At 47.6% G+C, this 12508-nt stretch overlaps 1 protein-coding gene across 1 annotated transcript in view; it reads left to right on the top strand.

Moving 5' to 3' along the window:
• The window catches only part of LHFPL7 (LHFPL tetraspan subfamily member 7), a 10851-nt gene extending 2882 nt beyond the window's left edge, over nucleotides 1-7969 (top strand). The window contains exons 2-4 of the mRNA XM_006147859.2: nucleotides 5376-5592; nucleotides 6522-6657; nucleotides 7483-7969. Coding sequence (XP_006147921.1) covers nucleotides 5376-5592; nucleotides 6522-6657; nucleotides 7483-7745 — 616 coding nt within the window. The 3' untranslated portion in view covers nucleotides 7746-7969. The remainder of the gene's footprint in view (nucleotides 1-5375; nucleotides 5593-6521; nucleotides 6658-7482) is intronic.
• The last annotated feature ends 4539 nt before the right edge of the window (nucleotides 7970-12508 follow it).

Genomic DNA, 12508 nt, shown 5'->3' with positions numbered 1-12508 from the left:
GGTTGTTTATGTTTTTGCCATTGGGCATGTGTGTTCACCACAGAGGAACACAGAGAAAAAGAATGTAAGAAATCACCACACCACACACACACACACACACACCCCGGGGGGAGTGGTTTCTCACTTTCCCTTTCACTGTCTCTCTCTCTGGTGAGCATACATGACCTATGGTAAAAACCTTAAAAAAAAGAAAAAAAAAGTTGAGTGAAGGAATGAATGAGCAACCTCTGTATTTGGAAGATGAAGAGTGAAAGCAGGAGAGGAGCTGAGCTTTACTTAGGAAGTCTAGCAGCCACCCTTGAACCCGCATACCCAGTTCTCCTGCGATTCTGCGCTAGCTGACGGACTCCTCTCAGACAGCCATGCTGTAGGCTGGAGCACGTGCGAGATCCTAACCCTGCCCTCACCCTGGGAAGCCTTGGGGAGCCGCTGGGTTGTTTGATTTTTAAATTATACCCTCAATCTCGCTTCGGGCTTAGGACCCAGAACCAGGAACCTGATTCCCCAAGTTTGAGTGCCAGCTCCACCGCTTCCATCCCAAGCCCCCGTTTTGTCATCTGTAAAATGGGGGATGTGAGAGCATATGTACCTCACCAGGTGGCCGTGAGGCTTACATGAACCAAGGTACTTCCAGGGTTTAGAGTGGGGCTCGGTGGGGTCTTAGGAATTGTTGACTGCTATTAGAAATTAAGTGCAGGGGGGACCAGTTCAGCACTGGGCACTCCCACATGGCCAACCATGGGCTGAGTCCTGAATCTGGTGGCTTGTTTTCTTACTTTCCCTCACTCTGTGTGTGTGTGTGTGTGTGTGTGTGTGTGTGTGTGTGTGTGTGATCAAATAAAAATAAATGGGATTGTGGACCCGGTAATTCCAAAAGCACAAAGCCAGGAGAGTCAGAATAATGAATTCAAAACCCACTGGTGGGGGTTAAAAGGACGGCTTTTGATGATTGCCATCTTCAGTTTTAGGTTGTTTTTTCTTTCTTCCTCTCTCTCTCCCTCTCTCTCTCTCTCTCTCTCTCTTTCTCTTGGGAGCACATGTGCCCTATGGCAAATTAAATAACAATAATAAATAAAATAATTCTTAAAATGAAACAAAACCAAGAAATTAAGTGCTGAGCTGGAGAAGAAAACCCTCCGTCTCTTTCAAGCTTCCCTTAGGCAGATCACAGCTCAGTGGAGGCTCAGCGGAAGTCCTTGCGAGTTATAACGTCTCAGGCTCCTGAGCACCTGGACGGTTGGCGTGATTTTCCCAGCGACACTGAGCTTTATCTAGAGAACAAAACTCCTTTCAAGGTCAGGAACGCCTGGAGAGCCACGGGTACAGCCAGAGTGAGGCAAAACCAGGGCCTCTGTGGACCGGCTCTCCCCACTATCCTGGCTGGAATTACACCCCTCGAGGTCCTGCCAACTCAACAGAAAGGCTGATTTGGGTGTAGGAAGAAAAAAAAAGGAAAAAATAAAACAAACCCTCACTCCCAACTCAAAACTGGCAAGCAGCCAGGTGGTTACTCTAATGTCAGAGTAAAAAGCCCATGCAATTTGACCCTGACCTCCCTGCCTGGGCTTATCCAGGCCCCTCCCCCTGTAACACACATGCACACACATTTTGTCCCTTGACCCTTCATGACAACCCCACCTTCATTTTCCAGAGAAGTGAGGTGACCTCCCTACATGCACACAGTTGGCCAGGAAAGAGCCCAACTTCTCTGCCTTTTTCTATCACATCGCCCTGCTCAGTGATTGAACCCACCACTACCTGCTCCCAAGGGGTCATAATCTTCTGGTACAGCTGGAGAAACTGAGGCCCAGAGCCATGGGGTGATTTCCCTGGTTCCCAAAGCTGGGACATGGTAGGGGCTGGTGAGCCACCAAGCCCAGGATTCCTGCGGGCCGGGCTCAGGGGGCTGACGGGCAACCCAAGGCTGTAAGCAAAGGCCCTGGCAAACGGGCGGGGGTGCCCTTGGCTGGGTTGGGCTGTCTTTGACCTTGGATTCCCTTGGGTAGGCTCACCCATCTGGGTCTCCCTCTGGCCATCAATGACAGGAGTAGCTATCGGCAAACCACCTTCTGCTTCAGGCAGGTCATCCAACCTTCTCTGGTATTATTTAAATAAAACATAGGCCAGCCATGATCTGGTGGTTAAGGAGGCTGGATCCCACGGGGCCAACTGTGTAGTTAAGAGTCTTGGATCAGCAGCTTGAGAACCACACTGGGTGTGTATGCGTGTGCCCAAAATCCTTAAAGGAGGGAGAAACAGAGGAGAAGGGATCTTGGTGTGATCATTCCCCATGGGTGGGTGCTTTCTTGCTCTCTCTCTCTCTCTCTGTCTACACCTACACACACACACACATCCACACACCTCCAGATACATATCTTGACCTTAAATCAATTTGCTTTTCTCCCTTTTTTTTTTTATTAGCTTAACTGTATTTATTTATTCTAGTTTGACCAGAGAGGAACAGAGTGAGAGAGAGAGAGAGAAAGTAAGAAAGCAAGCCACCAGGTCCAGACTCAAACTGCAGTTGGCCACGTGGGAGCCCAGCACACTTAACCACCATGCCACTTGCTGGCCCTCAACTTGCTTATTAACATAAATTTTAATTTTCACTAGAAAACTATTATCATGCCAAAAAAAAAAAAATAGAACTACGAGGACAATCAAACTACATTCACGAATTCTCACTAGATGCTTGCTATGGGCTGAACATTCATGTCACCTTCTTATTGATCTGTTGAAATCCTGCCATCCACAGTTATGGTATTACCAAGTGGAGCCTTTGGGATCTGTGTCTAGGGAACCCTAACCCAGCTCAATGGAGTAGTAGACACACAGTAACATAAACCAATCCTAAAAACACCGTGCTTAGTGCCGAAAGTAAGAAGCAGAATGCAATACATAAAATACTACTACTATGGGGACCAGCAGGTGGTGTAGAGGTTAAGACACTGGACACTCCCACATGGCCAACCATGGCTTGAGTCCCAGACCTGGTGGCTTGCTTTCTCACTTTCTCTCTCTCATTCTGATCAAATTAAATGAATGGATAAATAAAGTTTAAAATGTAAATAGTAATAATAATAGGCTAGCCATAGAACCTAGTGGTTAAGGGAACTGGATCTCCTATAGCTGAACACAGTTCAGATCCCAGCCCAGCAGCTTGAAAAAATGCCAGGGATGTTGCATGTGTGTCCAAAATCCCAACAGGATGAAGGAACAGAGAAGGGATTGCAGCATGACCAGTCCCACTGGGGGCAGGGGGAGGCGTGCCCCCTGGGGCGGGGGGGGCTCTTTCTCGCTCTCTCTCTCTGGGAAGTGCATTTGCCTTCTGGCAATTAACAAAAAAATTTAAAAATAAGGACCAGTCAGCGGCATGGTGGTTAAGGCAGTTGGATCCCACATGGTCAACTATGCAGTTTGGATTCCAGACCTGGTGGCTTGGAAAACGCAGTGGGTGTGTACATGCATGCACAAAATCCGAGAGGAGAATAGAGGAGAAGAGACTGCAGTATGGCCATTGCCCCCCAGGGAGTGCTTTCTCACTTTCTCCCTCTCTCTCTCTCACTTCTCTCTGACCAGCACACATGCCCTGTAGAATTTTTTTTTTAATTAAAAAATAATACCTACAGGGGCCAGCAGGTGGCATGGTGGTTAAGGTACTGGACTCTCACATGACCAACCGTGGTTTAAGTCCTTGGACCTGGTGGCTTGCATTCTCACTTCCCCTTTCTCTCTCTCTCTATCTGGTCAAATTAAAATAATAATATTAGAAAATAAATTTAAAAATAAATAAATAAACAAAACCTACGTAAACAACAAGATTTTGCAAAAAATACCTACACACAAAACAACATATGTCAAAGAATTCAAATGGTTGCTGATTGGGAGGGGTCAGTCAGCAGGCAGGGTGGATGTGTACATGTGTGAATCCACAACAAGCTTCCCCTGGCCCTGCCACGATGGCATGTGCTGCTATGCTGCTGTGTTCTACCGGCTGGGCCATGGGAGGCCAGGGTTCTAGTCCTGATCCAACCTAAAGACTGGGTATGGTGGTGGGTGACTGAAAATCCAGACGCATGGGAGCTGAGGCAGGAGGATGGTGAGCTTGAAGGTGTCTCGGGTGACACAGTGAGACCTTGTGTGAAAGACCGGGGCACTCAGGAACCAGCAGTTAGCGTAATGGCTATGTTGCTGGACTCCCATGTAGTCGACCGCGGTTCGCATCCCGGACCCGGTGGCTTAAAACTCACACTGGGCGTGTGTGCGTGCGTGCCCAAGATCCCAAGAGGAGAATGGAGGAGAAGGGATTGCGGCGTGACCGTCCCCCCTGGGGGGTGATTTCTTGTTTTCTGTCTCTATGTCTCTCTCTGTCTGTCTGGCAAGCGCACGTGCCCTACAGTGAAAATTTCTCCAAAAAAAAAACCGGGGCATGACTGCATGTGGCCTCAGCTACTCAGGAGGCTGAAGCAGCAGGTTCTCAACACAGCAACACTCCTTTCATTTATTTTTTAAGGTTTTTGCCATAGGACACATGTGCTTGCCAGAGAAAAGAAAGACAATGAGAGGGAAAGTGAGAAATCACCCCCAGGGCAATTGGCCATGTCACAATCTCTTCTCCTCCATTCTCCTCCTGGTATTTTGGGCATGCGCACACATGCACCCAACATGATTTTCTTTCTTACTTATTTTTAACATTTAAAGCAATGATTTATTTAATTTTATTATATATTTTTTCTTAATTTGCTATAGGGCACATGTACTCACCAGAGAGAAAGAGAGAGAGAGAGAGAAAGAGAGAGAGGGAAAGTGAGAAAGCAAGCCACCAGGTCTGGGACTCAAACTGCAGTGGACCATAGGGAAGTCCAGCGCTGTAACCACTATGCCACCAGTTGGCCCCAAGACATCTTCTTTTGAAAAATAAATTTTAAAACCTTAGGTCACTGGAAAAGTCATGGCACATTTTTGCATAGAAAAACACGTCATGACTTTTCCAACAACCCAACAGATGCCCACTCTGAGCAGGTCCTTTCAGACGGTAAAGGCTTGATGGGCTGAGAGGGTGAATGAACGAAATATGAGGGGGTGTTGGAGGGACAGGCAATGCCATACCTGCAGGAGGTGCAAGGATAGTGCTCGAAGGTCCCTTTAAGCACTAACTCTGACGGTCGCGTTTGGGAGCCCTGCTTCTAGATCAAGCACAGTTCCACCCCTCACCCCACAGTCATTAATACCTCCAGTTGCATCACCAGGCCGAAGGGGAGCCGGTGACCTGGGGTCTGACCACAGGACCAGAGCCTTGGCTGAAGGCACCCGTGCCGCCAATCCCTTGCCTGACCCCATTAACCTCTACCTTAACCTTGCTCATCGGTTCCTAGGTCACGACCCTTCCTCATGGTGGGCAGCGTGTGGGCAGCTCTGGGGTTCTCCCTCACCCTCATCTCGGCCCTCAGCCTCATCTCACCTGTCTGGTTCCAGACCCCCACCTTCTCCTTTGGCGTGCTCACCTACTGCTCCTGGCCTCGGGGCGACAGCTGGAACCAGAGCTGTATGGCCTTCGGGTCTCTGGAGGACATCCCTGACTTGGCCTGGAAGGTGAGACCTGGGCTCATCAATCCACTGGGTCCTTGAGGGCACGGTCAAAGCCATCGGAGCACAGAAGCTGCTGGGTAGCATTCGAGGGCCATTTCCTTGCTTCCTGGGTGTCCCAGTGCCTGGGAACCCACCATTCATCATTCCTTAAAACCAAGCATAGAGGTTCTTGAACTTGACAGCCCTTCAGAAACACCTGTGGATCTCTGAACATGCCAAGCTCTGGGTTCTACTTGGAGCCTCTGATTCTAGGTGTGCAGTGGGGTCTGGCCTCCTGTATTTTAGCAAACTCCCACGATGAGTCCGAAGGCAGCTGCTAGCTCATCTAGGACATGGTACAAATCAGGACACTCTACTGCCATCTGCTGGGGAATCAGCCATCCACAAGCCCAGCTATGAGGTCCAATGCACCTGCTAGCACTATGCAGTGTGCAACCTGCCCACTTCTACCTGGCCACTCTCGAAGCATTGCTAGGCTTGACAAGGAAGGCGGAAGTGTTAAAGTCCTTGTCATGATGCACATTGGTGCCAAATGCACAATGAGGAGACTGGGTAAGGACTCCCAGAGAAGGCAAAAACAAAGAGAGAGAGAGAGAGAGAAGCACCTCTAAAGAAGCTCAGATGGTCTTCAAAACTAATCATCACGTAATGAACAATACCTCCAGATGCTCCAGCCGTGCAGCAAGCACTTAATAAAGGCAGGATATGGTGGTCAGTCAGTCTGGACTTTAATTCTGGCTCTACTACTTAATTAGCTGTGTGTCCTGAGGCAAACAACTCCAATGCCCTGGATCTTGTTAGTGTGTGTGTAAAATGGGCAAAAACAGAGCTCAGACCTCGGGGATGTTCTGAGGACTTGGTAGCTGTAAATCAGTAAAGAGGATATCCTGCCCCATCCCAGCCAATGCCCCTTCTCCTCTCTCTTACGGCAGGTCTCAGCTGCAATGCTCCTCGGAGGCTGGCTCTTATTGATCTTCAGTGCAATCATCCTCTTGTCTTGGGCCCTGACTCCCAAAGGGCTGGGCCTAAGGAACAATACCCCAGTGCCAGGGATACAGGCCGCAGCAGGTAAATCCACCAGCACTTCGCAAGCTCTACACAGGTGTGGAATGAATGAATGAACAAGCCTATGAATGGTCTGGCCTCCTGGGTCAGAGCTCAGAGATAAACCCTAGGACTACAGACTATGCCTGGGCATTTAGCAAGCCAGGAGTCGGGGGAAGGAAAGAGGGGAAAGAGGCATTGGCTCACTGCATGAGTATCACCAGTGGCCACCACAGCACCTCAGACACTTCTAATGAATGAATGCATGGATGAATAGTCCAGTTGGTCAGTGGGTGGGTGAAGTGATGGATGGATGGATGAGCAGATGGGTTGATAGGGAAAATGGGCAGATTGGAACATAGATAGATGGTTGGGTGGATGGCGGCTGAGGGATGGATGGAACAGTGGATGTGTGGATGGGAAGGGGACAGGTGGCTACATAGGCAGGTGGTTAGATGGATGGGTGGACAGATGGATGAGTAGATAGATGGATGGGTGATGGGTGGATAGATGGGTGGGTGGATAGGTGGATGGGTGGATAGGTGGATGGGTGGATGGGTGGATGGGTGGATGGGTGGATAGATGGATGGGTGATGGGTGGATGAGTGGATAGATGGATGGGTGGGTGGAAAGAGGCAGGGAGAGAATGGGCAGATGGAAAAATGGGTGGAAGGATAGTGAACAGGTGAATAGAAGGAGACACAACCCAATGAATGAGTGAATAAATGGATCGTTGGGTGGGTAGCTGGATTGAGGGTGGACAGCAGGTGGGTGAATGGGTCTTGGGACAGGAGATTTAGCCCACTACCCCTTGACCAACACACTGGTTTTCCTTCCTGCTGCTTCCAGCTGCTGCCACCATCGTGGGCCTGCTAGTTTTTCCAGTTGCCCTGGCCTCACCATTTGCCAAGGAGGCCTGCGAAGCCTCCTCCATATACCACAGTGGAAAGTGCCAGGTGGGCTGGGGGTATGTCATTGCCATCTTCAGTGCAGTCCTGGCTAGCCTCCTGTCCATCACCAGCTGGGCCCACGTGACCAAGGTCCAGGGGAGAACCATCTTCTTCTCCAGTGACACCGAGAGAATCATCCTTGTGCCAGAAATGAACAAATAAAACTCTCCTGGAAGGACCAAAAAGGGTATATTTCTGAGTTGTATGAAGTCACCATGGACCCAGGATCAAATCCTTCCTCCTCGTCTTCCTTGCTGTGTGACCTCAGGCAAGTCGCTTCACCTCTCTAGCCCCTAGTTTTTTCTTCTCTAAGATGGAGACTGAAATAATCTCTACATCATAGGATTGTTACAATTAACCTGTGATATTCTGGTAAATAAAGCACTTCACACTGTGTGTGCCACAGAGTGTTCAATAAATGTTAGCTACTATTGCACCGTGTCTGGCACAGAGTGTTCAATAAATGTTAGCTACTATTAGTAAAATCCTTGCCTCATAGAACTGTGGGGATACACACACACACACACACACACACATATATATATATATATATAGTTGTCAGAAAGTCATGACTTTTTTTTATGCAAAAATGTGTCACGACATTGCCAACAAACCAAAATATAGTTTGCCATTTTGTTTGTTTTGCTTGAGGTCACATGAGCTAGCCAGAGAGACAGAAAGAGAGAAAAAAGAAAAGTGAGAAAGTGAGAAGCCACTGCCCACCCGCCCCGACCCAGGGGATGGTCTATCTGCTGTTTTTGGCTGTCACAACCTCTTGCCCTTCTTTAGAAGCAGCACCCAAAGTACCCTCAGGAAATGACCCTCAACACCTTCACATACTCTTTGATTAAGCTTTCAGATGGCTAAATAAGCCCTTCTGGGCAATGAAGCCTGCACACTGCAGTCTTGGTTTGAATAAACACAATGTAATTCAGGTAGAAAATGTGGGCACAGATACAATCCAAATGTTCTTTGCCACAAGGAGGATGAGAGACACTGCTTCCCCCATTGCCCTGGCCAACAGCCAGACAAGCACTAGAAGCAGAGCTGCCTATGCAGCCATCAGCTGACCACAGACACATGAAGTCTGACTGAGACTAGAAGAACCTCCCAGCTGAGCCCGGCCCAGATTGCTGACCTACAGAATCATGAGCTAAATACAGTCATGAGCTGCATAAGGATGCCGTGGTCAACTATGGGCCCTACATCCAACAGCAATCCCATAAGATTATAACGAAGCTGAAAATTGCCATTACCAAGTGATGTCACAGCCATCATAACGTTCTAGTTCAACACACTAATCACGTCTGTGGTGATGCTGGTGTAAACAAACCCACTGGGCCATCAGTTACACAAAAGTATGGTTCACACAATTATGTACAGCACGTAATACTAGATTATAATAACTTACCATGTTACCGGTTTATGTATTTACTATATTCTTATTGTATTTAATATCTATATTAAAAAGTTCACTGTAAAACAGCATGCAGTGTTACACAGCCTCATACAGCTCATGTTCATGACGTCTCCTCATTTTCTCTTGTTGAATTTAATCTTGCTCACCATGGTCCCGTCAATAAGACAAGATACAGAGGTGGAAGACAGGGATGATGCTCCTGATCCTGTGTAGGCATAGGCTATTGTGTTTGTGTCTTAGATATAAAAAGAAAAGTTTAAAAAGCAATAAATAAATAAATAAATAAATAAAGCTTATATATTAAGGATATAAATAATTTTTGTAGAGTTATATGATTTTTTTTTGGGGGGGGGGAGAGGTTTAGCTATAGGGCGCGTGCGCTCACCAGAAAGACAGAGAGAGACTGCCGCAATCCCTTCTCCTCCATTCTCCTCTCAGGATCTTGGGCACACAAACACATGCGCCCAGCGTGAGTTTTAAGCCGCTGAGTCCGGGACTCGGACCGCGGTTGACTACGTGGGAGTCCAGCGACATAGCCATTATGCTAACTGCTGGTCCCTACAATTTTTTTTAAGAGCGATTTTTGGGACCATCAAATGGCATAATGGTTACGTCACTGGACTCTGACATAGTCGACCACGGTTCAAATCCCAGACCCAGCAGCTTAAAACTCACACTGAGCATGTGTTTGTGCGTGGCCAAAAATCCCAAGAGGAGAATAGAGAAGAAGGGATTACTCCATGTCCATCACCCCTGGGGGGTGATTTCTTGCTTTCTGTCCCTCTGTCTCTCTGACAAGCACATGTGCCCTATAGCAAAAACTTCTCTAAAAAAATTTTTAAGAGATTTTCTGTGCAGTTAACTACATGGGAGTCCAGCGATGTAATCATTACACCATCTGCTGGTCTGTACAACATATTTTAAGATATGTGTTATTACAAAAGAATCCAAAAGTTTTTCAAAATTAAAAAGTTTATGCAATATCCAAGTTATGGCTTCGTAACATTAGTTTGTTATTGAAGAAAAAAATATTTTTTATTTTTTTTAATTATTTAATTTAGCTTTATTTATTTATTTTAATTTGACCAGAGAGGAATAGAGTGAGAGCCAGAACGAGAGAGAAAGGGAAAGTGAGAAAGCACGCCACCAGGTCCAGGACTCGAACCGTGGTCAGCCACGTGAAAGTCCAGCATCCTTAACCACCACACCACCTGCTGGCCCAGAAGAAAAAATTATTCTAAATTTAGTGGAGCCTAAGTGTTGAGTGTTTATGAAGTCTGCAGTAGCAGACAGTCATGCCCGAGGCCTTCACGTTGGCTCTGCACTCACTCACCAACTCCTCCCCAAGCAACTCCCAGTTTTGCAAGCTCCATTCGCAGTAACTGCCTTGTACAGGCATGCCCTGTTTTATCTTTTATACTATATTTTTATTGTCTCTCTTCTACATTTAGATATGTTTAGCTACATACATACTTACCATTGTGTGCCAATTGCTTACAGTATTTACTCAGTAAAGTAACATGCTGTCCAAGTTTGTAGCCAAGGAGTAACAGGCTAGACCACACAGCCTATGTATATAGTTGGCTGTCCCATCCAGGTACATGCAAAGAATGCTCTGTGATGTTCATACAATGACGAGATCACCTAAGGGTGCATTTCTCAGAATGTATCTGTATTGTCAGGCAGAACATAACTATAAATGGCTGTTTTAAAGCACTGCATCTTAGGCCAGCCAGTGGTGTGGTGCTGAAGGCAGCTGGCTGGATCTCACATGGTCAACTGAACAATTCAAGGACTAGACCTAGTGACTTGAAAAACACACTGGGCATGTGTGCATGCATGCCCAAAAGCATAAGAGGGGAAGGGCTGTGGTATGGTCATCTCCCGTAGTGGGGGGTATGTACTTTCTCAATTACCCTCTCTCTGTGTGTTCCTCGGTGGTGAATGCACATGCATACAATAAGTTAAAAAGAAAAAAAAAACTATATTTTGGGTAGTTTGTTATGCAGCATTACTTGTGGTGTAGCTGACTATTACAGGAGGTGAGGAGTGACTCACCAGTCTTGAGCTTTCCAGGAAAAGGCCAAGCAGCTCTCATGACAATCTGACCCCACCTAGGTAGGGGTCCCTGGCATAGAAGGACACAGTCTTCAGAAGTAAACATTTCCTTCTTTCAAGTTAAAAAAAAAATCTCCAAAGAAACAAAACATAACCCAGATTCACATATTTCTGTTTATATATTTTTTCTCTATATATAGACATGACTCTTCAAAACATTTACAAGGTATGTGGGCAACACAGAAAAAAGAGGGCACTCCACAGACGAAGGACTCCCACGCACTCAATCCCAGGACACAAAGACACAGACGCCGTACGGAGAGCTGAGCAAGCACGGCACACCGAATAAACACGGATCACTCCAGATCACAACCACAGACACTCGGGAATGCCACGAGAGAAGGCAGAGAAGAAATCTTGTGCTGTACTTTGAGACTAGTCTGTTAAAAAAATAAATAAGAATCAGAAGGTCTGGGACTGGGTCTTGCTAAAATAACATCCTCTGTAGTGAACAGCCGAGTGGCAAAATAGACTTTTACCCAGAGGGGCCTTTTGCACATTGTTCCTGTCTTGGGGAGTCGAGGGACCAGGGTGAGGAGAAGCAGCTGTAATGGCAGCAGAACGCTGCTGTCTGCCCTTGTCACTTTGGCGGAGTGAGGCGAGAGCTGGGACGAGTGAAGCTACTGTACCTTCACGTCTCCTCCGGAGCTCTCAGGGAAGTGAGGGCTGCCTGCGTCTCTGTCCATCCTGCCCAACTCGGGCAGAAATGGGGTGGGGCGTGGTCAGCTGCCGCTAAGGACACTGCAGCTGAGGGAAAGAAGCCTTGACCAGCACGAGGGGTGAGGATCCCGCCTTCTCGTGCTTTGCTCAGGGTGGTAGAACTCATGTGTCCCCTCTGTGAAGGCCTCAACACTCTCCTCTCCTCCCCGCCCTCTCTCCAAGATCCCAGGTGTCACTCTAGGACACTGTCATTCTTTGCCTTCTGCCCTCAAGTTGCGGGTCTCATGGCAAGAGCCTGACTCTTGCTGTTTTCCCCCCATTCCAGGGGTATTCTAGGGGGCCCTCAGCAGGACCTGAGGGGTCCTGGTCTATCTCATGCCTGCAGACACTTAAGTTCCATCACCCTTGCAGGAAGATGCTTTTCTTGAAAAGGAGTAGCTCCTGCATCAGGCAGAGGAGAAACAGTGAGAAAACACAACAGCCAGAACCCCAGACTCCAAGGGTGCTGTGTGAAGGACCTCGCGTGCCTTTGCCTAAATGGGGGAGGCCCCAGGACACAAGTGGCTTAGTATAAAGAAAGTGAGGAGGGAGATATGCTTGCAGCCCCGCCTCTAAGCCAGTGGTTCTCAAATGGGAGCAATTTTGTCCTACAGAGGACACTGGCAATGTCTGAAGACATTCTGGGTTGTCACAGCAGCGGGATAGGAGGTGGTGCTACTGGCTTCTA

This window comes from Tupaia chinensis, unplaced genomic scaffold (assembly GCF_000334495.1).
Source record: "Tupaia chinensis unplaced genomic scaffold, TupChi_1.0 Scaffold000226_1, whole genome shotgun sequence".
Classification (NCBI taxonomy): Eukaryota; Metazoa; Chordata; class Mammalia; order Scandentia; family Tupaiidae; genus Tupaia; species Tupaia belangeri.
The sequence above is the reverse complement of the archived record's forward strand: the minus strand, read 5'-3'. Positions and strand labels throughout refer to the sequence as shown.